General features: G+C 41.6%; 1 protein-coding gene across 1 annotated transcript in view; it reads left to right on the forward strand.

Annotated features, from left to right (window-relative positions):
• The window catches only part of bicc1a (BicC family RNA binding protein 1a), a 55,250-nt gene that overhangs the window by 25,124 nt on the left and 3,185 nt on the right, over window positions 1-26,941 (forward strand). Inside the window, exons 3-20 of the mRNA XM_079363154.1 lie at window positions 168-237; window positions 5,030-5,109; window positions 6,180-6,338; window positions 7,814-7,867; window positions 11,244-11,426; window positions 13,882-14,133; window positions 15,712-15,843; window positions 18,111-18,315; window positions 20,054-20,215; window positions 21,002-21,189; window positions 21,297-21,438; window positions 23,069-23,222; window positions 23,653-23,812; window positions 23,927-23,966; window positions 24,147-24,301; window positions 24,502-24,664; window positions 24,991-25,154; window positions 25,660-25,759. Coding sequence (XP_079219280.1) covers window positions 168-237; window positions 5,030-5,109; window positions 6,180-6,338; window positions 7,814-7,867; window positions 11,244-11,426; window positions 13,882-14,133; window positions 15,712-15,843; window positions 18,111-18,315; window positions 20,054-20,215; window positions 21,002-21,189; window positions 21,297-21,438; window positions 23,069-23,222; window positions 23,653-23,812; window positions 23,927-23,966; window positions 24,147-24,301; window positions 24,502-24,664; window positions 24,991-25,154; window positions 25,660-25,759 — 2,563 coding nt within the window. The remainder of the gene's footprint in view (window positions 1-167; window positions 238-5,029; window positions 5,110-6,179; window positions 6,339-7,813; window positions 7,868-11,243; window positions 11,427-13,881; window positions 14,134-15,711; window positions 15,844-18,110; window positions 18,316-20,053; window positions 20,216-21,001; window positions 21,190-21,296; window positions 21,439-23,068; window positions 23,223-23,652; window positions 23,813-23,926; window positions 23,967-24,146; window positions 24,302-24,501; window positions 24,665-24,990; window positions 25,155-25,659; window positions 25,760-26,941) is intronic.

Consider the following 26,941-nt stretch of genomic DNA (forward strand, 5'->3'; position numbering starts at 1 on the left):
TTACGATCAACACACACAAAGAATACTGATGTGTGTGTTCTGTGCAGGTGCACCTTCTTGTTATGCATGACTTTTTTTTATTTTTTTTATTCAATTTTTGATTCCATCAATTTGTATGATATGTCAATATTGAAAGTTAATGTAACCTCTCTTTCATTGTGTTCCAGATCATGGATGAGACACAGACACAGATAGCCTGGCCTTCCAAACTCAAAATCGGAGCCAAATCCAAAAAAGGTGACTATTTTAAATTCTATTGCCGTTTGTGTCCCATATTGAGCGAATTCTTTTTTTTCATCTGTATGCTGTCGTTTTGTCTCATAGAACCCTGTTATTCACTTATAGGTGAGAAATTGATATATAAACACCATTACAAATATGGTTTCTCGGGTTATTTCAGGCAGGCTACGGAGTCGAGCTCTATTATCGTGCCCGAATTTGATCTCACACAAACCTCGTCAGCTGAGAGCCAGCTGATCTACGGAAAGCATCCTATTGGCCAAATAGCTCCCTCTGCATGCCACGTTTGCATCCTTCCTCTTCCCCTGCTCATCCATTTATAATATTCTGACTTAATCGATGTTATGCTTCTTATCGCTGTGGGGCTCCGATTCCTGAGATAAAAAAAAAGTACCGGTACATAAAAAAAGGCAGAGTAACATTTGCATATCGAGATGATTCTGATATTTTTCCATCATGTGCTGCTTTAGGTGCTGTTACCTTGACTAACTTTACTGTTAGATGAACTATGATTTTACATTTTATACGACTATGATCTTAAATCAAAATGTTTAACCTAACGTGCATCAAAAGTCCATTAACTCCAGGTAGCATTTTCATACTAACCCAAACAGATGACTTAAATATTTCCCACATTACATTTTAAAATGAGTATCAGCAGTTCTGCTGTGATGTGTTAGGCAATGTCATATTATTAACAGCATAGCTGAGTTAGCTTTCCAGCTTAGGGATGTTAATGATTATAAGTCACTCTTGTGTTTACCGGAAAAATGTTCTCGGGAGTCATTTGACTGAAATGGACATGAGGGGAGTTTACTCAGGGTTGCATGAGATTTCATTATTAAAAACTTTTTGAGAAGTTTGAAAGATGAAAGCATGCATGTTTTCCGTTCCTCAGTGATTTCATCCGCGCTGAGGAATTTCAGTTTTCTGGAGGCGGGGTGTTACTAGTCACGCATTATTGTCCGGGTTGCTCCAGCACTCTGGTACCAATAAAACATTATCACGGTTATTTAAAGCTCTTCCGGGAGTGGTTGAGATGCGGGTTTGAGGGTAAGGGAGTGAGGAATAGGTGTAGCTCTGCCCACTTAGTTGTCCCTGTGGGGATCACCAGTGTACGTCTTCAAGCCAGATGTGGAATCCTATGACATTATGTAACTTCCTCACTTGCTCTGCGCATAGCTGATGGGGTTACATCAGAATCTTTTACATTCTTCTCTTGGGGTGCTTAATCAACAATCTCTTCTCACAAAAACATCCATTCAGACTAACTATGAGTTCATTCACAAAACCTGCTCGCAGCACCACCTGGGAATGATGTTCCATGAACAGCATTATTTAAAACCTAGCTCCATGATTTGTAGCACGTCCGATTTTTTTTTTCTCTGAGTTGCATAAAACAAGAGGAGAGGAATGTTGTATTATCACTCACGGTTATCTTTTGAGGGAATGAACTCATGGAAGAGGCATCATGTGAAACTGACAATGTGTTTTAACAACCAGAACACATGGAAAGGGGAAAAGGAGGCAAGTAAGATGTTCTACTTCTGATAAAGTCCACAAGCTAAAATCTCACGATGGAAGACTGAAGATGGAACCTCGAGTCCACTTTGCCAAAGAGTTTAATCTGGATTAAAATGATCCAGATTAGTTCATCCCATCAAACCCTTCCAGAGGGGGGGGGTGTGGTCAAACTCAGCTCATTTACATTTAAAGCTACAGACACAGGAACAGCCTGTTCTTAGCAGCACTGAAATGGAGGAGTTTATTTGCATGATTTAAAAAATACAGGCTCAGGTCAGATTTATGACAAGAAACTTCACAGACATCAGGAGATCTGTGACTTCTTTAAAGAGGTTGAAAAGGACAAGAAACTACTTTTGAAGTTAGCGTTGTGTCTAATATAAAGTTAAGAATCATTGTCAGACGAATAGTTCAGAGAATTTTTTTGTAGGTAAAAAAAAAAAAAAAACGTTACTGCAATTGAACAGCCAACATCTGTTTTAGCTAATTGATCTTGATCTTGAAACAAAACCAAAACTGCATTTGATGATTGTAACTTATTTTAGAACCTTTTTCTTCTGTTGAATAGCCCCTTTTCAAGATTTGGAGACTAAAAACAGAGAACATCAGGGAAAAGACTTTAGTCAATAACCTGCATTCCTGTCATTCTGCATCACTCCTTTATGAGATATGACCAACATAAAACTCACTTCCTCTGTACTAAAAATAGCCTCTTATGTGGTTGTCCTGTTCATGCTGGGTATAAGATTACTGTCAATGATACCAATGTAAAGTGATACTCTTTGAAGGTGTTAGTTTGCCTTGTTTTTTAATTGAATTCAGCATCAGGGTCGTCTTTCATGTGCAGTCTGGAATCAGTTACACTCTGCAGGATAGCGGCAGATGTTGGAGGATTTGTCTGTTTGTAACCTCTCCCCACACTGGGCCACACTCCATCAAAATGCCTGCTCCTCATGCATTTATCATCTGCAGCTAGCAATCCCTCGCTGCCACCTGCATGAGTGTGATAAGGCCAGTTGTTAGCCTCTGGGGCAAGCTATCATCGGCACACTGTTAGTGATTTAATACAGTGAGGAAGCATTATCGCTCTCACAGAAAGGGCTACATTGCAACCTACAGCTCTGTGCAACGGAACAATCTATAATGTGAGAAGCTCAAGATATGTGCTTTGTTGTGATGTGATAACTGCTCTGATTTGCCAGTTGTCTGTTTTAACACATCTGCAGATGTTTTGAGGGAGAAAAGTAAAGCCAAAAGGACTTACTTCCCTTCATTTGTGTGGTATTTGCAAATGTAGTCCTCAGCTGGAAAAATGCTTTAGCTTTGCCAGTGCAGAACTTTAAAAAGGGTCAAAAGGTTTCTTTTTTTTGTATGGAAGTGGAGCTGTGTAAAATCCCTACGACTCCAAACCCTTCACTTTTTGCAGCTGCAAGTGTTTTGTTTGTTTTTTCTACCTTTTGCGTGTGCCAAATTAAGACTGTAGGTGCTCATTTTTTATTCCACAGCCAATCAGCAAAAAAAAAAAAAAAAAAAAAAAAAGGAGCATGCAGCACACTCCGTTTCAAAAAAATGCGGGGGTGTTCTACATCACGACTGCAACTCTCATTTAGACTGGCTAATGTTTGCCAGATGTTCAGTGCAGGATAGACACTGGAAGAGCCATACTCCCTCTAATGGTCACAATGGGTTTCACAGGAGGAAGTGGAGGGATTTCTATTGTTCACAGCAACAGCTGTATGATGGGAAAATTCCCCTCGAACCGCTGCTGAGACTGTGCTCTTTCTGCTCTTTTTTCTTTGTTTTCCTTGCTCTTGTTTTTTTTGTCTTGGGCTGCAGCTCGATTTCTTCAACCAATCGTGGAGCTGTTGTTTCTTTCCCAGATGATCTGACATCTCTTGTAGTGTGTGTTGAGGGTCCCCCCCCCCCCCCCCCCTTGACATTACAACAAGGTTAGCACTTGTTTACTGGCACTGGACCTTCATAGCTCCAAATGCCCTTTACACAAAACATAACCTCCTTTAGATACACCTTTAAAACAGAATCCATCATCCTAGCATTACCATGTTTAAAGGCCATGTGGTCACCTTGTATTTTGCAGCTCCATGGAGACCACGTCTATGTTGTTAGCTCTTGTGAGTTGATGATGGTGATTAATCATCAATAACACTTGTACGTTGGGAATTCCCTCCGCTTTAGGAAAAGAAAGTTCATAGCATCTTTTATCCTCTGCACAGTAAAGGATTCCTCACTCACAAGCCAAAGTCTAAAACATGCAAGCGTAGGGTTCTTTAAGGTCCCAAAGACTTTGTAACAATAAATCTGATTCGAGTCCTGTCTGAGGGCTAAACGGTAAATCTGAGACTCTGTCAGTGTGTATGGGGAGGGGTATTCCTGGAAGGGGGGCTTAGCCGACTTCCTGCAGCTCAGTACAGTTAACACTGGGGCGATGGAGCGTGGGTGTGCAGTACATGCGTGTGCACATTGAGAATTTTTATGTTTTTTTTTTTTTTTTTCAGATTTCAGTTCTCCAGGGGGTCGTGCATGCAGCTGAGCCAGATGTAGACTTGGCCAGTGCAACAGAAATAAGCTTTAGCTTTGAGTGGTTTACTTTTAAAGGGGCTTGGGCTTAAGAAGCACCGTTTACTTGAGTTATACAGACCTTTTTTTTCTTCCATGTCACCTGTGGGCCACTTTGTGAATTGTCACACAAAAATGGATTGCCACACTTTCTGTAGGTGGGTCATCATGATTTCTACCGAGAGAAAGACAAACGGTTCTTGGTGTGACGGCTGATATACACAAAGTGTTGCGAGATGGAAGCTGAATGGGGTTCTGGGAAAAAAAAAGAGCTGCTAAGCTTCCAATCACTGTGAGTGTCTCTGTCTTCATTTCAGGGTACAACACTGCAGTACAATTCCCCTAATCATTGAGTGTTCCTGTAGGCTTGACTAATTGATAGATTGCTTGAATATTTCCACAACGGTGCAACTCTCCCACCCTGTACCCTCCCTAACGCCACGCGATGTGGTTGCCTGCCAACGTGAATGAGACTCGGCAGATATCAAAGCAGCCATGACTGTTGCAGTGCTTTCCATCTGACACTGTGTAATGTGTTGACAAATGCACACGGCTGTGTCATGTTTGATTAAAAGGGTTACACTCGTGTCTTACTCTCACTTTTAATCTCCACACAGAAACAGTGACACATGCTCTCTCTCCTCATTTTAAAGTTTCCGTCTTTTTTTTTTTTTTCCCCTCCCTGCAGATCCACACATCAAGGTGTGCGGGAAGAGAGAGAATGTGAGGGAAGCCAAAGACAGGATAATGTCTGTCCTCGACACAAAGGTACTAAACATCCTTATCATTGTGTAAATACACCTCGTTTTTATTTGTTGAATCGCTCCCTGAGTGCATTTCACCTCACTTCTCCCCACTGTCCAAATGACAGATTGCACACAGTAGTGTAGCAACAACTTGGCACTCATCTGAGCAGATACTCACTTCCCCAAGCTTTGCTGCAGACAGTGTGTGCATCCAGGCTTCGTTGTCACGGCAACGCAAGAAATCAACTACCTAGGCGCCTGCACTGTAGCCCCCCCTGGGGGAAAGCAGTCCCCTGTGCACTCTGAACAACAAACACTCGAGCAGCACATGACAGGCTCTGTGTTTTTTAGCATTTCATACAGTTTAGTCACCAAAAGGCTGTTTCGCTCTGGCACAGTCATTTGATAATTTGATTCCTTTTTTTAATGCCCCTCATATTTTGTTGCTTATTGTGTTCTTTTTTAAATGATTGCAGCAGCTGAAAGTGTTTATAAGAGGGGACATTGAAAGTTCAGGGTCTTATGACTGTTAAGGAGGGAGTTAAGGGACCAGATGTTGCCCTGGCCTGTTGCTAAAGCAGAATTATAATTATATAATATTGGTGTTTGTTTGTACGTGGTTAAATATTTCTTTTATTTAAAGGATGTGAATGATGTTTTTCATTAATGAATGTGAGGGGAAGATTATATGAAATTATTCTTCTTTCTGCTCCTTTTCATTAAGATGATGTTTGTATGTTTGTATTTAATTTTACTGTACGGTCGATGAATGAATTGAACGCACAAATAAAACAAATAACGTGAAAATCATACATACCCATTAAACAGTACGTACTTGATGGCTTCCTTACATACCAGCAAACAGTTACTACTGCAGCAATATTTATTTGCAACTTCCAATACAAGCAGTGGGTGAAATATCTTGTATATTGTGATGTTTCGTCGGATATTCTGCTCTTTGTGAAATCATTTCATCTTTTACCTTTCAAACAAACATATTATTCATGCACCTTCATCTCGCTCCCATCGCGGAGCTTTTGCAAATTTGATGAATCAGTATTTTAACTCAACTGTGTCATTTTATCGCGTCAGAGCAACAGGGTAACTCTGAAGATGGACGTCTCCCACACAGAGCACTCGCATGTCATTGGAAAAGGTGGCAACAACATCAAAAGGGTAATGGAGGAGACCGGGTGCCACATCCATTTCCCCGACTCCAACAGGAACAACCAGGCAGAGAAAAGTAACCAGGTCTGTAGGACTAGATTTACTCATGTTTTCCCACTGAGGCTTAAGAAGAGCAGCTGCTGGCTGCTGTCAAATCAAAGAGTTTTCTTCATGAAATATTTTGCTTTAATCTTGTGAACCACATCATTGCTCTGTGATTATACTGGAAGGGTAAGTGTGATTCATTCTGTTACCTTTAGCTGTTTACTTTCCTCACCCTTCTGCAACTCATTTTCTTCAATAGTTGCTCTCAGGTTTTAATTTAAAAAAACAGGTTGCAAAGAGTTGGTCCATTTGATTAGTGTTGATTAGCCAACCCGGGAGGAAGCCTGTGTTTTGGCTGGACTCACTTAAAGAGCAGTGGATCCTGTTGTAGATACCATAAAAGAAGGCTTATGGGTTGTTAGAGAGTCATTTGAAGCCCGAGACCACTTTAAGCTGTCTCTTTTTCTCCTTTTAAAAGCGTACTGTCTGAAGCCGAGTCTTTGAGATCCACAGCATATGGACAAGTGCGGTGGTGTTGATAAGAAAATATAAACAAGTGGAAAAAAAATCAATGAAATTCCTGTTTACCCTTGACTTCCTCTGAAGCTGTTAGACTTGAGGATGTCTTTTTGCAAACAGACTTCACCATGGCATGTGTTTGCAAACACGAGGCTTAACCCTGGTTTTCACTTTGACACATATTGTTTCTCACGGCATCGCCCAGACATTTGTCATGTGCAAACGTGTTGTGTATATACATGTTTTCTTTCCACGGAGAAGACCAGACTAAAATTATATTTTTTTCTTTTGTTTAAATATTTTTTTGGTAGTGTTTGCCTTTATCAAATAGGACAATTTAAGAGAGCCAGGCAATGAAGGGAGGAGAAAGTGCGGGATGACTACAAAAGGGCCGAGGTTGGATTCTAACCCACTGCGACAAAGATTGAAGTCTTTGCACATGGGGCAGGCGACATAATCCCTGGGCCATCACGCACCGAAATGCTGGCTGTCTTAATGTTACTGAATCATTATCCACTAAAAGTAAAATTTAAAAAAAAAAAAAAAAATTGTGGGAACAAATCTTCTGGGCAGAAATTCTCTGCATGTATTTCTTGGTTTGCTCCTCAGTGTTAAAGTGTAAAAATAAAACCAAGTCGAAGCCTATTAATAATCTTTTTCATTACTGTGGTCACTAATCTAATCAAACTTCTCATCTCGTGGTTGTAAAAGGTCATTTTCGTCAATTGTGGAGGCCATTTTTCTACTCGATTGTAACAGTAATGATGTGGTTCAAGAATATACAGTATTAAGTGGAAATACTGCATGTCACAAAGATGGATTAGGTTCCAGCACTGAGGAGGCCGTTAAACTTGTCTGTTTTGGTTTTTAAAAAAGAAGGTTTTGCCTTCAACTGTGAGATGTCGAGTTACTTTGCATTGACCTGAGCCATTGTTTGTCTTGGATCAGATCGGAGCTTGTTAACTGATTTAGATGTAACTTTTTATTGTGAACAGGTGTCCATCGCTGGGCAGCCAGGAGGGGTGGAGGCAGCACGAGTAAAAATACGGGTAAGTTGGAGCTCAGCCACACTTGTCTTAAAGGGATACTCCACCCAAACACTCACTCCCTGCAGGATTGTAAGTGTGTAGCTTTGACCTGTATGGAGAGGGGCGGCTGTGGTCGGCTCAAGTTTTTGACACCAGTGATTTCAGAACTGATTGATGTCAACAGGAATAAAAAAAGTGTCAGGCGACGTCATATCCTGTTTTTGCCAGCCTCAGTTTGTACATTCAGTGCTGTGTGTTTATGAACAAACCTGCGGATTAGTTCTATAGATTATTGAAAATAAAACGGTGACACTCTGCAGTGTTTTCCTCTTTAACAGATACATTATTCACCTGTTTGACTAGTTACTGTCGTCTAGTTCAGTGACTGTTGTTTACCTACAGAAACAAGTTTAATAAAACCCTTTCAGTTGCGTTATCATGCTAATCATGCTGGAATCTGCAGTTTGAATTCAACCATACTCAAGTTATGAACTGTTCCTCGTGTCTTGACCTTTTGATTTCCACCTGACTGTAGCTGTAGAGTGCCCGTCTCTTGCATCCTCCATTTATCAGAACCATTTAATAAATTCTATGTTATTAGATTGACAGGTCCGGCACATTGTGGCAACTTGAAATTCAGCTGTTCTGTACTTATGGGCTCTCAAAATTGTAACCGTTACTTCCTCCACAAACAAAACATCAAATCAGACTGAAGACAGCCAAGTCCCCTGCATAATCCCTCCAGTGGAAGAGCTCCATGGTTACTGTGCATAATCCTGCACTCCAGGCACAGTTTTAGTACTTCCTCTAAGCCGCGAATACAATTCTTAATCTATTCCCAGACTACTTCCTGAGACCAAATGAAGACAATCATCTCCAGCTTTTTTTTTTATTTTATTTTTTTAGAATTTTCTCCATCTACAACCTGACTGGAAGCATGACCTCCAGCCTCAGCTCCGCACGTGAAGGAGCCGCATGCTCGAGTGAAGTGTTACATCCTTGAACTTTTGCTTGTATTTCAGCACTGTGGCAGCAGTAGCTTATAGGGAACACGTTCCTCCACTCTGGACTGACCAAAACTAACAAGTCTGTGTGCATGTGCGAATGACTGAGTGAGTGAGACATGTGTTATGGAGGGGAGACTGAGAGGAGAAGGTCATGGTGGATATTAGCGTAGTGTGTTTTGGCATATGCCTGACTATGCATACCCGTACTTCTCCATGTTTAATGGTTATTTTCTTAAGTATCAAGCTGAAACGCAGTTCACCCAGGGATTTTCTTTAAATGGAGAATAGTCAAACCTAACCATAGGAGTGTGTTACAAAGAGGTTTAGAATATAAACTGTAGAGGACCACAAAGATTGTTTTGGCTTTCACAGAATACACAGTCAGCGGATGACGAGGGTGGATCAAAAGATAGGTTTCCCTCGTGCTTCTTTAGAAAGAACCAGACCTTGATACTAACCTCTTTCAGTTACATCCAAATTCCTTTCTATGCTGTTTTATGAAATGCTCGATACTCAAGCAGTCCTAAAAACAGATACATTTAATTTTGTATGCTCAACAACAACTACAAACTGCACTTCAAACACATAAGCCACCAACTTTCTTCAGCTCAATGAGTCTAGAACTTAAGTAATTCTGTAAGAACCACAGCATTTCACTGACAGATTCTCTCCTCATCTCGGCTCACTGTATGAAGATGAAGGTAAACACCTACGAAAACTCATAACCTACTGTTGCTAAATTAAACAGTTTGTCCTTTACTCTTTGAAATCTCAAATCCTAGAACTTTTAAGGGGATTTTTTTTCCGATGTAAAATGCAAAAGATATTTCTTTTCTATTGTCTTAAGGCCCTTCTGTCGAGGTTTCTAGTGAATAACAGTAAGATGTAGTTCGATGTGTGTTTGGTTCTGGGTGGCCCTTGGATCACATTCTCTCCCTCGAACCCTTCTGAAAGCAGAAGAAGCTTTATTGTTCATTCTCCCAAAGCTGCATTAGCAATGGATGTAATATTCCTTTAACATTCAGACATACCAGAGTGGATTTGTAAGGTCTACTGTAGTTCTACTGTATTTCTGGGGCATATTAGGGTGGAGATCTGTTTTGAGACGGTAAGCAGTCGGTTGTTGAGGTGATGGATTCTCGTGGGTTTTGGAGGTGAAGCTGATGGGCAGGTGATGAAAGGTCTGGCTGGTTGCCTTACCTCAAAGATATTTTCATTTTTCTTCATCTCTCACCCATTTTAGTCACGAGAACTGAAGCCTTGTAGTTGCCCTTTTAGACTGCAACTGGTATCTGCCAGGTAGACTCCTTTAAGAAAAAAAAAAAGCTGAGGTCAGCTTCGTCGTTAAAATCAGTCCATTCTTCATTCATCGCCTGACTCCTGCTGTTCTGCTTGTCCTCTCCTGCGTTTCCCTCTCGGCTGACCTAAATTTTCTCGAGCCCTCTGAGAGCGAGTGCTGAAACGTGATACAAATATAAGGCCGAGCGCATATGGGACTGATCACGGATGCATTTCTTTGGTCAGAACAATTCATGCTGCTTGCCCTTCACTGGCAGCCAAAACCATAGTGGCGCTCTGCCCAAGAGCCAGTGTTTGGATAACACTGTGTGTGAAAGAGTGTGTAACCATTCGCTTATGTGCGAGTGTGTCTATGTACATTCCCCTTTAGCTTGTCTCTGTTTGGGTGTGTGCTGGTTTGATTTCTCTCCCATGCATGCATAAGTGTGTGTACTCATGAAGCGAGGCCTTCCTGTCAGCGTCTATTGTGTTTGACTGACTGCCGTGATTTAAATGACGAAAGATGATGTCTGTTGCTGCTTCTGTGGGTTTGATTCAATGACTTGAAAATGTGTGTTTGAACCTGAACTGTGCGTAGACCACTGACGCTTTGCAAACATTTTGAACCATATTCGAGTGACTGTGCAGCCATAATGTTTGACTTAATCTCGTGAGTGATACCACCACGGCAGAGTGTAACACACTTCAGTAACAAAGGCTGTCTTTCTGTTTTTTGGGTGGCAGTGTTGACCTCATTTCGATGAACCTATTCGGATTTATTTGATCTGACAGATTTTCATGCAATGTTTTGCCACCTTCTGCTAAAGGCAAGGTTGTTATGTCTCCGTGTCAATTTTGAAACGTCATCCACACTATGTGAAGAAATCAGTCTGTTTTTACTTTGTGTCGAAATTTGTCTCAGTCAGTCTAAATGCATGGTGTAGTTCGGTGTAGTTTTCTTTCCATTCGACTTTCCTTGTTGTCTTCGAGCAGTGGCAGCAAAGTGTTGGTCTATCCAACGTAGACGCAGTCGTCATGATGTGTCTGTGTGGGGTTTTTCTCTCACTCCCATATCACTTCACGCTCTTTCCTTCTGCCTCTCCATATTGCAGGAGCTGCTCCCTCTCGTGCTGTCTTTCGAGCTTCCCGCCATCATGCAGTCCGACCCCAGCTCCCCCACTGTGCAGCACATCTCGCAGACCTACAACCTCACAGTCTCCTTCAAGCCCCCCACTCGCCTCTACAGGGCCACAGGCGTGGTTCGCGGCTCACAGAATAACTCCAGTGCGGTCAAGGTGAGAAGGGATCTGGTGATTTCGATAAAAATCCAACCATTCTTCCACGTACAATGACGACAGACTTAATACTTTGTGGGTTATCATTTAACACAGGACATGCTACAAATATTACTTTAAACTTAGAGAGACATCAAAATCTAGTTTCTTAAAGGGACAACATATTTACATTTTTATAAATTATAGTATGAGGTCTTTTAATCATGTGTTCCATGTATGGAAACATTGTGGAAAAGCTCAATGTGACACTCCAAAAAAGAGCTCAATTTGACTAATATTAAAATCAAGAGGACATTTCATCTTTAAAGACAGGAAGATCTTTGATCATGGTTTAGAGGCTAGAATTAGTCATCATTTGGCGGATTTATTTGATGTGAGACAATTAATTATTGGCGTTAAAATGTTTGTCAGTTTCTGGAGCACTGGTTTCACTATGTTGGTAGAGCAAGGATCTCATGAACACGAGCTACAGTCCTCGCCACGACAGTCGCAAGCTGGACTCCCAGTCCTGGCGTTATTTGGTGCTCTCTCCTCACATTTCACCTCTCTTAAAGATAGTGTCATTTTTCCCCAAAAACAAAATGTATACTAATACAAAAGTAATGTCGCTAACTCATCACTTATAGCCTCCATACATACGCCCCTTTCCTCTGCCTGTATATTAATGAATTGTTTTGGTTGACTTGAGACGTTTCTGGGTTGGGAGCTAGTGTCTTCACAGCCCGCAGGTGAGTTTGGGAATGGACTCTTTCTAACATGAAGGGCGCGGACGTAGCGGTAAAGGAGAGAAAATGTAATCATTGAAAGGCAAACTTCCAAACATATCAAGCTTGTTTTGAAATGAGAGTGAAGCTTGGGTTAGCTCTCACCTGCAGACATGAAGTAAGCCTGCTTTCTGTTGGACAGGAAGGTGCCAAACACCAGCGGTTTGCTTGTTAACTATTGGCGTTTCCATTACAACAAATGTATATAATTGTTTTACTTTGGAGTTTCCAGAGCAAAATTCATGAAGTGGCTAATATACAACATCTTAAGTTCAACTCTCAAAAAACGCAGTATGTGTCCATATACTTATAGAACTAACTAAACCCTGATCTATGTGCTCATTTCTTTTCATTTCAGTGTAAAGATATTTAAAGTTATACATTTATTTAAAGTTAAAAAAAAATATATATATATATATATATATAAGTGAAAGAGGTTTCCAGACCTCCACCATGTCAACGCCCACCGACACTGTCAGCGGTCGTCACTTTTCTTGTATGAACCGCCTCATTACTTTCAGCACCACAGGGGCAGGAGAGTGCTGAGAGATGTTCGGTGGCTTGAACTGAACGTCTGCGAGGTCAGCAATGCACCAGGAGAGAAATGCTTCCCCAGTATTGAACCAGTTGGTCCACAAGTCTGTCCTGATCTTCTTTTTCTAATTGATGTATGCAGTTAGTTCTATAATGTTTGCCAAATTATACCTGCCAGCTATATCTTATATTAAATATAGAGGTTTTCCAGTGGCTACATTTAGTATATAATCATTCCTGTGCTCTGTGTACATTCATTGTATGCATATAGATGGCTGTTGAAGCATAGTCTGTGTGTGTGGTAGGTCTGAGAGGTCAGTCAGTATTTGGAAGCGAACCAGATAATGGCTCGAGGATTAGAGAATATGTGTGCTATGTTATGTGGTGGTGCGAGACCCTTTAAGGTTTGCCAAACCTCTGTGGATTGTTGTGTTATGTTGGCCACGGTGTGTGATTTCCCATTGCACACTGGAAATGACTTTCTTTACAAGGCCAAATGATGGCTTTGCAGAAGCATAGCAGAGACAGTGAGGAATTAGCCTGTTTAACTGGACCGCACATGGAGTGGAAAATACATTAGTTTCAATTTGTAAGAAAACAGAGATGCTTTCTTTTAGGCAAAGGACATATGATGAAGATTTTTATATGATTTTGTTTGCACTGTGTGTAAATGTTGCCATGTATTCTTCATTATTGTGGACATATTTTTTTACCAGTTTGACTAACATTATCTCTTACAGGCATCTAAAATATGATGGCAAATTACTTTTCTATCTTTTGTACAGTCAATCCTGAAATTCAATTTGCAGATGAATCTCAGATCAGAGCACATTGAGGGCCTCTGAATATTTGTTTTGTTTTGAGGCAGCAGTGGGGAGCAATTTGGGATTCATTGTTTTGCTCAGGATACTTCAACATGTGACCAATTCCCCAAAGCTGCCCCGTTTATTCTATTTTCATTTATTCCTCTTGACTTTTCATGCATAATATCCAATGGGTTTAACTTTAGAATTTCCGGCATATTTCTTTGTGTTACACCTTATTGTTGACAAAAGCATTTTCATGTCAATTTATACATAATGTTGCTTAAATCAGCACTTCGGCTATGTATTCTGTAGCGTTATATAAATAGAACTTGGTCATCCTTGTCTCCTCAGAGAGGAACTGCCTTGCTGTTGGAGCACCTTGCTGGAAGCCTGGCGAGCACCATTTCTGTCACCACCCACCTGGACATAGCACCACAGCACCATCTCTTCATGAAGGGCCGCAACGGCAGCAACATCAAGCACATCACCCAGAGAACAGGAGCACAGATCCACTTTCCAGATCCCAACAACCCCCAGAAGAAATCTACAGTCTACATTCAGGGCACGATTGAATCGGTTTGCCTGGCGCGGCAGTACCTCATGGTGTGTACCTCGTTTGTGTGTGTGTGTGTGTGTGTGTTTTGTTTGTTTACCTCTTCTGGTTGGAAATTATTACTTTAAACTGCTAAGCATTGCTTTTGTGGCGAAAGGGAAGCATTGGCAATATATCCTTTACATATACAGAATCTGCAGGCTGTGTGGTAGCTATAATAGATGTCATTGTTTCACTAACATCATCGTGTTATGTGCGAATGAAGCCTGGGGTTTGGGATGGGTTTAAGAAGTAAACCATGATTGCCTTTGGGGGTTTTGAAAAGCCTTGGATGAGATTTGCTTGGCTCTACTTATGCTGCAGAAATATCCAGTAAAACAACAATCTGTGGCCCGTTCAAGGTCATCGCGTGTGATTTATAGCCGCATACCTGCATGTGGGATAAACACACACTTTTGCATCAGATAGGCTGCAGTTAGTAATGTCCGCTCTGTATACAGATTTTCCCTATTTGTATTAATGGTGATGGTTTGGCTTGCATATATAGGAGGTTTTGGAGAACTGAAATGTCATCGCTCTCTATAATTCGGATGCCATCAAATTATCATCCGTTTCTGGACTTTAAGGAAATGCATCACATTTACATTTCTGTTGGTTTAAAATGCTCTGCGGTAATTCTTGTCTCTTTGCCTGTGACCGCTGAGGCTACCCTTCTCTGAATTATTTAGGCACATAATCAAATGTGTGTTTGAAAAAATGTGTAAAAGCGATGGCTATTTAATTACCACCAGCTAAAAGCTTCTGCATCTCAGCCGTAAACAGCTTTGGCTTTCTGTTTGGAGATCCATAATATGGGGCAGTAATTTTGCCAGAGCTGCTTTGTCTTTGTCTGCGGTCTCCCATTTGGCCCCAAAAGACATTTAGCCAAATGCCAAAGTTGTTTCAGTGACTAAACATGACTTTCTGTGTTTGGACACTTAGGACCGAGGCTCTCACTGTCTGCTGTCTGTCTGAGTGAGAAAGTAAAAAAAAAAAAAAAAAAACACAGTTGATTTATGACACAACAATTAGAGGGGAGAGAGGCATAGAAAGCAATGAATGATAAGATGAGGTTGAAAAAGAAGATTTTTTTTTTTTTTAAAAAGGAGTTGTTTCTGAAGTAATAAGAGTGACCATACGGGGGGGTGGAGAGGGGCCCTGCTTTCTGTAGTCGACTGTGTGATTTGGCCTCTTCCAGCCAGACTGTAGATTACAGCTCCAATCTCAGGCCCTGTCACTGCCAGTCTGGCCCTGTACTCTGCTGCTAATTACACCCACTCACCATAGGAGCGCTGTCCAGCACCCTGCCCAAAATATAGATGTCTGTGGTGCTTGTGGTGGTGATCATGCAAAACAGATTGCTCTTGGCGGAATTTCCCAAGCTCAGTATGGGATACATCCAACAGTGAATCTTATTTATTGGTATGGCCAACATGTGGGTCTACGAAAAGTAAAGACTGACAGTGAAATTTACTACTGTTGTGAGAAATAGTCTATTAGAAAGGAACACATGTATGTTACAGACTGTAAAAAAAATCGAAGTGTGCAGTTATCATAAGAAAAATTTTAAACTTGTGTTTGCTCCACAGGGCTGCTTGCCTCTGGTCTTAATGTTTGACATTAAAGAGGATGTTGAGGTGGAGCCGCAGTGTATCACTGCGCTAATGGAGCAGCTGGATGTCTTCATCAGCATCAAACCAAAACCAAAACAGCCCAGCAAGGTATGTCAACCAGTTTACACTCACAGCAAGAAATGTTTTGCTAGCCCTGCTTGCAGTTTGGCTCTATGATGAGAAATGTTGTCCATTGTGATTGCCATTCATTTGGTACCAACAGCCTATTCTGTTGAGGATGTATGGTAAATGCATATGTTAACACTACTTTTTTTATCTATCGTCATCAGTGTAGGCCTTAAAGGCCTGAGCGTCTCGGCCATGTCTGTAACTGGAAGCTTAGAAAATACACAAACTCTGACTGTCATAGTGCTCTGGTGTTTGACTACACATCTGAAAACTATTAGTGCTTTCACATCCTAATCAGATATTAGCTTGCTAAGACTTTTTATTAGTTAAGACAGCCCTCAAAATTGGCAAAATGTCGTCAAGAAGCCGTGTTTAGAGGTGGGAAATGGGCCAAGGAGATGTCTTGTAATTGTGTCATTATAAATAGTTGTTAAGTTAATATGATGCATAATTTGTGTTAAAGTATTTACTTTTCTCATAAGTTTGGTTTTGAAGTTTCTAATGCCTTAAAAATATGGGGGGGGGGGGGGGGGGGGGGGGTTACTACTGTATAACACTCACAACGTCATCGCCATTTAACATCAGTGATGCAGACATGTAAGCAGGCGAGCATTAAAATAAAAATGAAATTAGTATTTAGCTCAAACACCAGTACGCCTTAGTGCTAGCAGGGCTAGCTTAAAGGTGTATGAGATTAAATTTGGGTGTTGCTGTAAGGTAATTGGTAATAAGGAGAAACTGTGGTTAAATACCGCTTCTTGTACTCTAGCCACTCTTTATTTTACTGCCTATTTGAGGAGCTAATTTTAGAGCATAGAGTAATCAAGATTAATGAGTGCCCCATACCCCCTCTCGACCTTCACTCAACCTTTCAGATTATTTAAGGGGGAAAAAATCCCCCATTTTCACCCTGAGAAACACCATGCTGTCCTGCTTTCTAACATTTTCATACGTTGTGTAAGAAGTCATGGGGGGAAAAAAGGATCACCAGAAAATAAATTCACCATTTATTTTTATTTGAGAAATGCTGTTAAATGTCACAACATTGCACTTAAATAACTTGCTTAGTCATCAATATTTAAAAATGAAAATCAAGGGGAATCATGCATGAGAACCTCTGTAATATTTCCCTCAAATGTGCCAACATTTAAAAAAAAAAAAAACATCTGGCTCTACTTGCACATGTTCTTGTAAGTTAGGCAGCACGTTTGATGTATCCTTTTTTTTTTTTCTCGTAGTAAATTCAGCCTGCATTATTAACATATGTTTTCTTGCTCCATATTATATTGTTTCTTGTCAACTCTAACAGTCATTTTGCTTTACTTGTTTTAAAACTAAAGCCAACTTTTATTGACTTGCTTTATTTTTCTGCTACGCAGTGTTTCTATCATAATTCAACACTTGGCTATGTCCTAACTGTCTCTTCATGGTGCCCACATCCCACCCTGAGTCAGGCCTCGATGCCCAAACCAAACAAACTTGCGGGCAATGTGTGAGGGTGCCAGTGTAAACACTGACCCGGCCCAGATCCTCTTAAGAACCCTTCACTCCTTTCACTTAAACCTATTTAAGAGGGGACGGCACTAATGCAACAGGCCCTGTCCACATGGTATGATGTAGCCTCTGTGCTCCTGGCACCCTGAAGGAGAGTGTGTGTGTGTGTGTTAGTGCATGTCAGAGAAACTGGCTGTGATTGGAATTTTGAATTTCTTAAAAACCAAAAGAGCCAGGACATGATTTGAGCTCATTTAAATTTTTCTTTGATGTTTTTGAAAGGCAGGGTTTCTGTTGGAGTGGAAAATGCAGTCATTTCTACCACTGGTTTGAAGTCTCCTGTTTATAATTATTTTGTGTGGGCTTTATGTCTCGTAGAGTAAAAGTCATTATATGACTAGAGTTGCCTCCTATTCTCTTAACTTGGGTCAGAAAGATGGATGTGATATAGCATGTTTTGGAATTGCTTAAGAAATCTCTCTCTCAAACTTTTCTCTCATGTCTCACTCTTTCTCCCACACTGCCTCCATGTTTACTCTTCTAATCTACCCTTAATTCCCTCTTCCTTCCTCCCCTTTGTTTGTCTCCTTCTCATCCTCCCTTTCACTCCCTATATCTGCTGCCAACATTCCCTATCCCATCTCCCCCTCTTTCCCCGTGGGTCCTTTTCTGCCTCTCTCTCTCCTCCTTTCCGCCTCTCTTCACTCCTTCCTTTTTAACTCATATTTACTTGTTGTTGTTTTTTTTCTTAGTCTGTGATAGTCAAGAGTGTGGAGAGAAACGCAGTTAACATGTACGAAGCCAGGAAGTTCCTCTTGGGTCTGGAGAGCAACGGGGTGCTGTGCTCTTCCCCCTCTGTGGTGCTGAATCCCGCCACAAACGGCCCTTCCCCGTCCCTCATCTGCCCCGTTGGCCTCGACATCCTGGCCTCAGCTGGCCTGGGGCTGAGCAATCTGGGTAATCTCACTCTCTCTCTTACTTGTTAGCAAAGTGCTATTTGTGTTACTTTTATTTTTGTTCTTTTTCCATGAATGGGGGAGATAGAAAAGATAAGATAGTACCCCCTTTTTCCCTTACACAACATGCAACAGAATAAAACGTCTTTGTTCAAGAATTATTATCCTCATACATCAATGTCAACTACATCTGTATCAGCTAACATAGTCTCGCACAGCTCATCCAGTGAAGATTTATCTAAGCCAGATCTCCTCAGTCTGTTAGCACCAGCTTAACTGAATGACAAATACAAATAACCTCTGAACATGCACATGAATCAAAGTGAGCGAGTCATCACACCATCATTCATTAATGCATTTTATTTTGAAAGTCTTTGTCTGCAGAGCTAACATCTCCGCGATGGTGTGAATTTAAGGAGATGCATCCTGCATGGACCAATCTTTAATCAGCGAACCATCAGCAAATGACCGGAATAGGAATTCTAGCTGTGCTGCTTTGATGTTTCGCGAGCTTATGAATCACAGTGTGGTGATGATGATATTATGATGACGCATAAAGGAGTTCGTTTTTGCAGCCGTACTTCAGCTGTGAACACAACGCTTGGATTGGAAGAGATGTCAGGGTTTTTGTGTTTCCAAGTGAGAGTGGCGCTGAAAGACTTTTTGTCGGATTAATAATTATCCTCGGTGATCTGTCCTCTGCTTTCATGTAACTGTTTATTGTTATTTTCAGCAGGAATTCCAAAAAATGGAAAAAATATGAGTAATGTACGACCGCTGTTGATGCAGATAATTGAGTAAGCTGAGAGGATGTAGCTCATGGCTACAAGCAGATGCTGGTAATACTGTAGATCCATCTCAGTGTATCTATATTACAAGTGAAGATCTAAATACTATACATGTATCCATATTATAAAGATACAACCTTTTTACTCTATATTTGAAGAAATAAGGATATGATCTGGGTTAAATGTTTCTGTAGAAATGGTTTGTTGGATTATGTTCATATTTGTTGGTATATGCTGTTACTGGCTCAGTATTTTTCTTGAAATTAGCAAAAATATAGTAGCATACTTTTTTAATGAGAAGTATGTGGTAACTAATTGTTTTTTTGTTTTAAAACTTGATTTTAAGTCCTTTTTGTCGCGACTAAAGGAAAAGAAAAATAGGGTTAAAAAAGTTGGTCCTATGAAAACGTCAGTGTGCTGTGAAGTCCCAGCACGGTAGAAATTGTTTCTTGTTGTGTCCCCTAAACCCAGGGGCCCGAGGGTGAAGCTGTGGACGGCCACATCCTGGCCTTTAGTAATTGCTACATGCTTCTCTTCCTCAGATTACAACCCCGTCTGCCAGAAGAATCCCTGGCCTTATTCCTGGAGCCAAACTAGCCCCTTGTTAAAGCCACAAACCTGCTTCTTTCTGTTTTCATACACTGTGTTTTGGGTTAAGACACCAAGCACCACATTGTTGGTGCTCTTAATAACATGGTTTTATTGGGTATGAGAAGACACAAGATACGTGCTTCTGCATCCGTGAACTTGTAGAAATGTAAAAAATTCTTCCTGACATTTACTGCTTGGTTAAAGACAATTTGTTGGAATTCCGAAAAAATAGCTTGAACACCAAGATTATTTTCGAAGTGCAACATGTAATTAGCTTGAAGAATGGCTCCATGCAGTGACAGGACCACCACTGATCCCTTGTTCTCTCCTTTTTATCGTATTCCTCTCTGTTCCCCACAGGTTTCTTGGGTGCCACAGCAGCACACTCCCTTACCAACTCTGCTGCCCCAAACGCTGTCCTGAACAGCTTAAACTCTACGTTGAGCCCCCTGCAGACTCCAAGTCCCAGCACCCCTACACCCTCTCCCTCCTTGTGGCCCAGTTCACTAACTAGCACCCAAGGTTGGTATACTGACTGTTTCTTTATTTTACGCTAGATAGGAGTTCTCAAACTTTTTCTTTTTCTTAAATATATTTTTGCAAGGACACAAAACACTTAAAGAGTTAATAGTTTACATTAAAAAACAAGATCCGTTGTTTAGCTTTTGTGGTACACTTCAATGGAACTTTTTATCCGTCAATGTTCTTTACTGGGTCTTTACATTTGAAAATAGTTGTTTAGAGCATTTTGTGACTTCAAAAGCTGCAAGCTGTGCAGAATCTGATAAATTGCCTCAAATGATGTCATCAAAGGCGATATGACGTTTGGACGGAAGTCTACAGGTTTGAATTGTTTTCTTAAAAGGGAGCTTAAAGTATGAGACCACTTCTCTTTAGACTGACCAGTTAGCTGCATAAGGCATCCAAATCTCTCACTGCACTGTTGGAGGTAGAGTTGCATTGTGGGTGGTGGAGGCATCGCATTTTGACAATAAGACAGAAAGCATGAAACAATAAGCTACCTTTTGAATGGCTGCATTGATTTATTCATTTTAGCCAGCCATGATGATTGTGTAAAGTTAAAGGAGAGAAATAATGAATACTCTTTAAATTGTTTCTTTCATCATACTCCAAGGTGAAATAACTGGATACCTACATATCAGAACATTTTATGTCGTAATGATCTAAATAAGTTGACGGGAATAAAAACACAGAATCAGTGTACAGTGTCATCTTAGAAGTGCAGAAGTTCCTAAATGAATCGTGCTTAATTTTTTTCCTCTTTTTGTTCTTTCGTTTTGTTTTCAGGCTTCTCCTCTCAGCTCATGCTGCACCCTGCAACCCAGGCCACCCTGAGCAGCATCCTGCTGTCAGGCGTGCAGGGTTACACACAGAGCACACCGTCCCCTCCCCCAGGCCTCGCTCCCATCGACAAGCAGCCCAATGGCATCCCTGACTGCGCCAAGGGCCCCTGCACTCTCAACGGACACGTAAAGGTTGGACCCGTTCACACGCTGTATGCTGCATTACCTTTAGCGCACCTTTGAAATGTTTGTTCAGTTCATTCTGTTGTAAGTATTTTGACCTGTATGTGTATGTTTAGCATCCCAGCTCAGTCTATGGAAGGATAGCAACGGCGTCACTTGCAGAAACTGTGTTGAGTCCAGCACCATGTGACTCGGTTCAGGAGGCCAGTGGACACAATCCATCAGAACCGCTGTCCAGCAAGTCCAGCCAGGATGAAGGTATTCCTCATAGAGAACGTGAATTAACGTGTCTTATTGAAACTGTCATGAGTATATCTTTAATTGAGGTTGTTGCGTTAGTCAGCGGTTTTACAGTGATTACAGAAAACACTTGGATCATTGATTTAGTACCACGGCATTACATATGAGCTAAATCATTTTCAGAAAATAAAATATAAGCGACATGCTTCAAAGTAATGGTTTTCATTATTTGGCCACAAAGCCATGAAGGTTCACATTATGTAAATGTCATCTTCTGCCCATGATGCAACGGCTCTTTTGTAGCGTAAACATTGTTAGCATGCTGGCTGCGTTTAGTCTAAATATCCAATATAACACAGTTCATGCAGAGGCTGTAAAATCATTTTTTATATTTTTTCTACTCCCTTTCAAATGATCAAACCCATCCTGTACCAACAGGCAAGATGTTAGTTCAACAGAGCACCAACGTGCCTATCTTCTGTAACGTCCTCCTAACCTCTTGACCCCAAGAACTGTGTGTTGAACTCTTCCAAATAATTTCCAGTGCTCGATGAATAACTTTACTGCCACATGTTTTCTTTGGCCATGTCTATTGAAGGAAATACAGTACAAAATATGTTTGCAATGAAATATTCTTTGGAAGTAAGTTAAAACAGGAATCTCTCCCTCTCGGAACTCGGTTATGTTAAAGACTCACTTAAAATCTTGTGATTTATTTGTTATTGTAATGCCGACTGGACCACATTTTTTGTGCTTTAACTTTATTCATGCTGCTGGACCCTCCGCCTTGCAGACTTTACATAAATGTCCAATTCATGCTTTTCCACTTGAGATTTATGTCACCCTTAAACCCACTTTGCCTTGAAAATGCCTTGAATGAACTTCTTTTTTTTTTCCTCTGCTCTGTCCTGCTAACCTCATACTCCCTCTGACTACGTTTATTTTGCTGGAACGGAGACAGATTAACTGCTGGTCTCCTCGCGGTTCAGAAGGGCCCTCATTTCCTCTGTTTCTTACATTCGCGGTTTTCCCCTCTGACTCGCACTCTCACGCGTCTCGTTTTTCCCCCTGCTGTTTTCTGAGCTGGTTCTCCCCCAATGTGGTGCATCCTAGTAAGGTTTCCTCTCCCTCCCTCACCTCCTCCTGTGTCACAGAATGTGTTTGAACTGGCTCGCCCACTCTGACTCGACTCTGTGGAGGAGCACAAGGGGACTGTTCAAACATTAGGTCTCAGAGAACTTCATTAAATTGACTGACATCATATTATTTTATGCTTTACAGTACACCACGCACATGTAGATGTTCTTGATGATAAACATGCGCCTATCACACACACCTTTCACAGAGCAGGTTCCTGTGAGGCTGAAAGGAGAGGAGCTGGGGAAAGTCCCGATAATTAAAGCTGCTCTGCGTTTAATTAATCCAGGATCCAATTGAGACGTGTCACACTTTAACACACACGCACCCGCACATATGCTCCGCAAGCTGCACACACTCCTTTACTCTGAAGGACCCAGACACTGGTGAGAACAGACTGTGCATCGCTCAAGCTTGAAGCATGAAGGCCCTTGCTGTCGCGGCGTTGTGTGTTTTCTGTACAGATGGACAGATGACTTCTCTGGACTCAAACTCTGCTCGTTTCCTTCAGGCTCGGACACATTCGTGGAAGTGGGCATGCCTCGAAGCCCATCGCACTCGGCTAACGGCAGCGACCTGAAACAGATGCTGGCGTCATGTAAGACGTCGTCAGGGAAACGGCAGGCTGTAGAGCTCCTGCAGGGCACGAAGAACTCCCATCTACAGTATGTTCAAGTCAAGAGATCATTTACAGCTTGTCTTGTTACTGTTTTGCATGAATACTGAGATCTTTTACAGCACATGCTGTTGCAGATTGTGTAAAGGAATAAAGAGGACTGCTAGAGTGGAATCAAAGCCAAGCATATTTATTTATTTATTTTGACAGAGCGAGATGGTTATTTTTTCTGAGATGGGTTTTTAGTAGTTACAGACTGGGCAGCCTGGACAGAATTATTATCACAATAACAAACTGATGTTTAATCATAGAAACCTGCAGGCAGTCAGGCTGGAGACATTTACAGCCTCAGTGATGAAGTTTCACAATGACTGGATGACGATACGTTTGTGTCAATGGCTTAGAATATTTACACTACTTTCTCTTAGACCAGATTTTCTTTTTTCTTATGGTAGCACACGTCTGTTTAATCCCAACAGTTCGGACTGTCTCCTCTCTGACGCCGAGTCCAGCTCGTCAGACAGTCCCGTGGCGGATAAGAGGGCACCAGGGAGTGAGCGGGCGGCTGAGAGGGCGGCGCAACACAACGAAAGAGAGAGAATCAGACTGGCACCACAGACCTCCTTCGCCAACATGGAGGTACACACACACACACACACACACACACACACACACCCCTACACACACACCTGAAAACTTGACAAAGACAGTTTTGTAGTAATAAAACAATGAAAGTGCCTTCTCTTCTTTCAGGCATTTGACTATGAGCAGAAAAAGCTCTTGGCAACCAAAGGTAAGTTTACCATCCCGTCTGCTGGAATAAGTTTTAGTAGCATGCAGAGTCTTATATTGTGGTCTTTGGTGTTTCAAGCATTAGTATTCACAGCTTTGCTTCTGAAGATACCAGCCTTGTTAATAATGGATAGATGTGTATATCTGCATATCATCCACTAAATTGTATGTCTGCTTTCAGCTATGTTAAAGAAGCCTGTGGTGACAGAGGTGCGGACTCCCACCAATACATGGAGCGGTCTGGGCTTTTCTAAGTCCATGCCAGCTGAGACCATCAAGGAGCTAAGAAGAGCCAATCACGTGCCATACAAGCCCAGCATGAGCACGACCTACGAGGTGAGAAACAACAAGCGTTCGGTGTAAAATAATCAACCACCTGTCACTTTTTGTATACGACAGAAACCTTTATTTATCTAACAGTGTACCCTTGGTGTTTTTGTTCCCTATGTCGAGATGCACTTGTCACTCAGAACTCAGCAGGCATACAGAGCTGCTTTTTAAATTTTTGGATTGTCTTCCTGTGTTTCCCCTCTCAGGGTTCCCCACTGTCCTTGTCTCGATCCAGCAGCAGGGAAGGCATCGGGAACGGCAGTGACTCCGACAACTGGCGGGACAGGAACGGCAACGTTAACGGCCTTCCAAGTCACGCCGAGTTCCCGTCCGCCGTTGGCAGCCCAAAAAGGAAGCAGAACAAATCGGGTGAGTAAAGATTATTCAGTCCTGTCCATGCTACAAGGACAAATAATTTATTTAATAAGGACTGAATACGTTATTACATTTGTGGGATTCTTAGTTAAATGAGTTTACTGAAGCTCTTTATACATTTATGTTGAAAAGCTCACTTTTTCAATTCATTTAGCATTTTTAAGCGTCTCAGCTCTGTTCAAGTGTGTCCTTTAAATATTATGTAAAAAAGATATTTTTCAGACACAAAGTGTAATCATTTCTTCACTCCGCTTTGCTAACTGTAAATTGATAATCATCATGTGTCCTGTTTTCTTTCTCTGAATCTCTTGCATGGACAGCTGCAGAGCATTACCTCAGCAGCAGTAATTACATGGACTGCATCTCTTCGGTAACTGGCAGCAACGGCTGCAGTCTGAACTCTTCTCTGAAAGGTTCTGACCTGCCTGAGCTGTTCAGCAAGCTTGGCCTGGGGAAGTACACCGACGTCTTCCAGCAACAAGAGGTAGTACAGAGTTAAACCACTCCTTTGGGACTTAAAACGTATACTCTTCAGCAACACCAGCACATCGATATTGATTTTGCAAGTACACGATACATTGCCATAAACATTTTTTACAGACCCTCTTGGCACTCAGTTGATGATTCCTACTCACTTTACTTTTTCTCTAACACTACATATGAGGTTCGGCGTGAAACAAAATGATTGCGACCAGCTCATTTAGCACAAATGTGAATGATGCTGGCTGCAACTCCAGCTGTACTTGTCTTTTTTGCCAGACCTAGCATGCTTTAACTCAAATATCCTCTGGAAAAAAAGAAAATATTCTGGAAAAGATGCCTCTAAAAACTATGCATTAGGGCTGTAACGGTATGTGTATTCATCCCGATCCGTCACAGTTGAAAGTCACAGTGAGGTGCATGCAGTCATACGACATCGAAGTGGAGACGTGTGTGTTTTCAGTTTAATGTGTTCATAGTTGTGTTAAATGGACCTGTTGCTTCTTCAGATTGATCTCCAGACGTTCCTGACTCTGACAGATCAGGACCTGAAGGAGCTCGGCATCACCACATTTGGAGCCCGCAGGAAAATGCTGCTCGCTATATCAGGTACAAATGACACAGAGCAATTTTTTTAATGGAATTTTTCATGTTCCGTCCTTTTCTGCCGACAAACCCAAAAATGAAACTCATGTGAATGTTTTCTGAGAATGTTTTTTAAGAATTATCTCCAAACGACCACCTCTATCTCTTGGTGGTCTGTGCAGATAATCACTGACAGCAGCTGGAGCCTCGTCCTGCCAGCTCGCTCCGGCTTAGGGCCCTTCAAACAAATTGGCTCTTGTGTTTCATTAATGTTTCTTATTTTGTCTGTCGCTGCAACAAGCTCGAGTGGAGCCCAGCTGGGCTCAAAGATAAAATGTGTTCCCACTAGCAGAGGCCAACCGCTGGATGTGAAAGATGGTGCTTTTTATTGGCACACGAGCAGAAAATGTTAGACAGTACTGTTGAAACTAATTGATCTTGTAAAATACAGCGCATGTAAATAGGATTAAATCATATTCTTCTCCCATGAGTTTGGTGATGCTTCTCCGTTTGCTCCAGCTGCCTCTCCGATGCTGATGCAGATTTTCCTGTTGTTGCACTCTAATGTTTTGGACGTCACACTTCATTACTGGTGTCACATTTTGGGCAATGTAATAGCCACACTTGCCCGGCTGCTGTAAGTTATTCGCGCTCATGTTCGGATCGTTGTGCTTCCTGCCTCGGGGATTCTGTCAAAGTTCAGAAACCTCAGACCAGAGTCAGCGTTGGCAGCGAGAGCAGCAAAAGGGAAACAGCCCGGCCAGTGTTCTGATTATTAAGGAAGCAAAGGGATCCAAGGCTAGAGAGGGTTTTCTGCCTGATGCCACAGCCAAGTGCTGATCAACTTTCATCTGCGCTGATGGACTCGAGGGCTCCAACACAGAAACATTCACGTCTCTCTTTCTTTGTCTGTCTGTGCTTAATGCTTCTTACTATGAAGAGATAAAGCAAGTCAAGGCAATACAAGTTTTCGCTTCCTGCCAGTCTGCCAGCATAAAGAGCTGCAAGAGTGAGCTGCCTGTCTGCAGTAATTAAACTAAAGGTTTATACTGGCAGCATCCAAATGTGGCTGTCATAGGAATAACTCAGAGTGTACTTCTGAGGTTTTCATGAAAGCATCTTGTCCAAACGGCTGTGTAAAACCAGATGGACACAAAGAGGGCTTTTGTTGATTTGTGAAGTCCTTGCGTGATTTGAATCCAATTT

This window comes from Symphodus melops (assembly GCF_947650265.1).
Source record: "Symphodus melops genome assembly, chromosome: 15".
Lineage (NCBI taxonomy): Eukaryota > Metazoa > Chordata > Actinopteri > Labriformes > Labridae > Symphodus > Symphodus melops.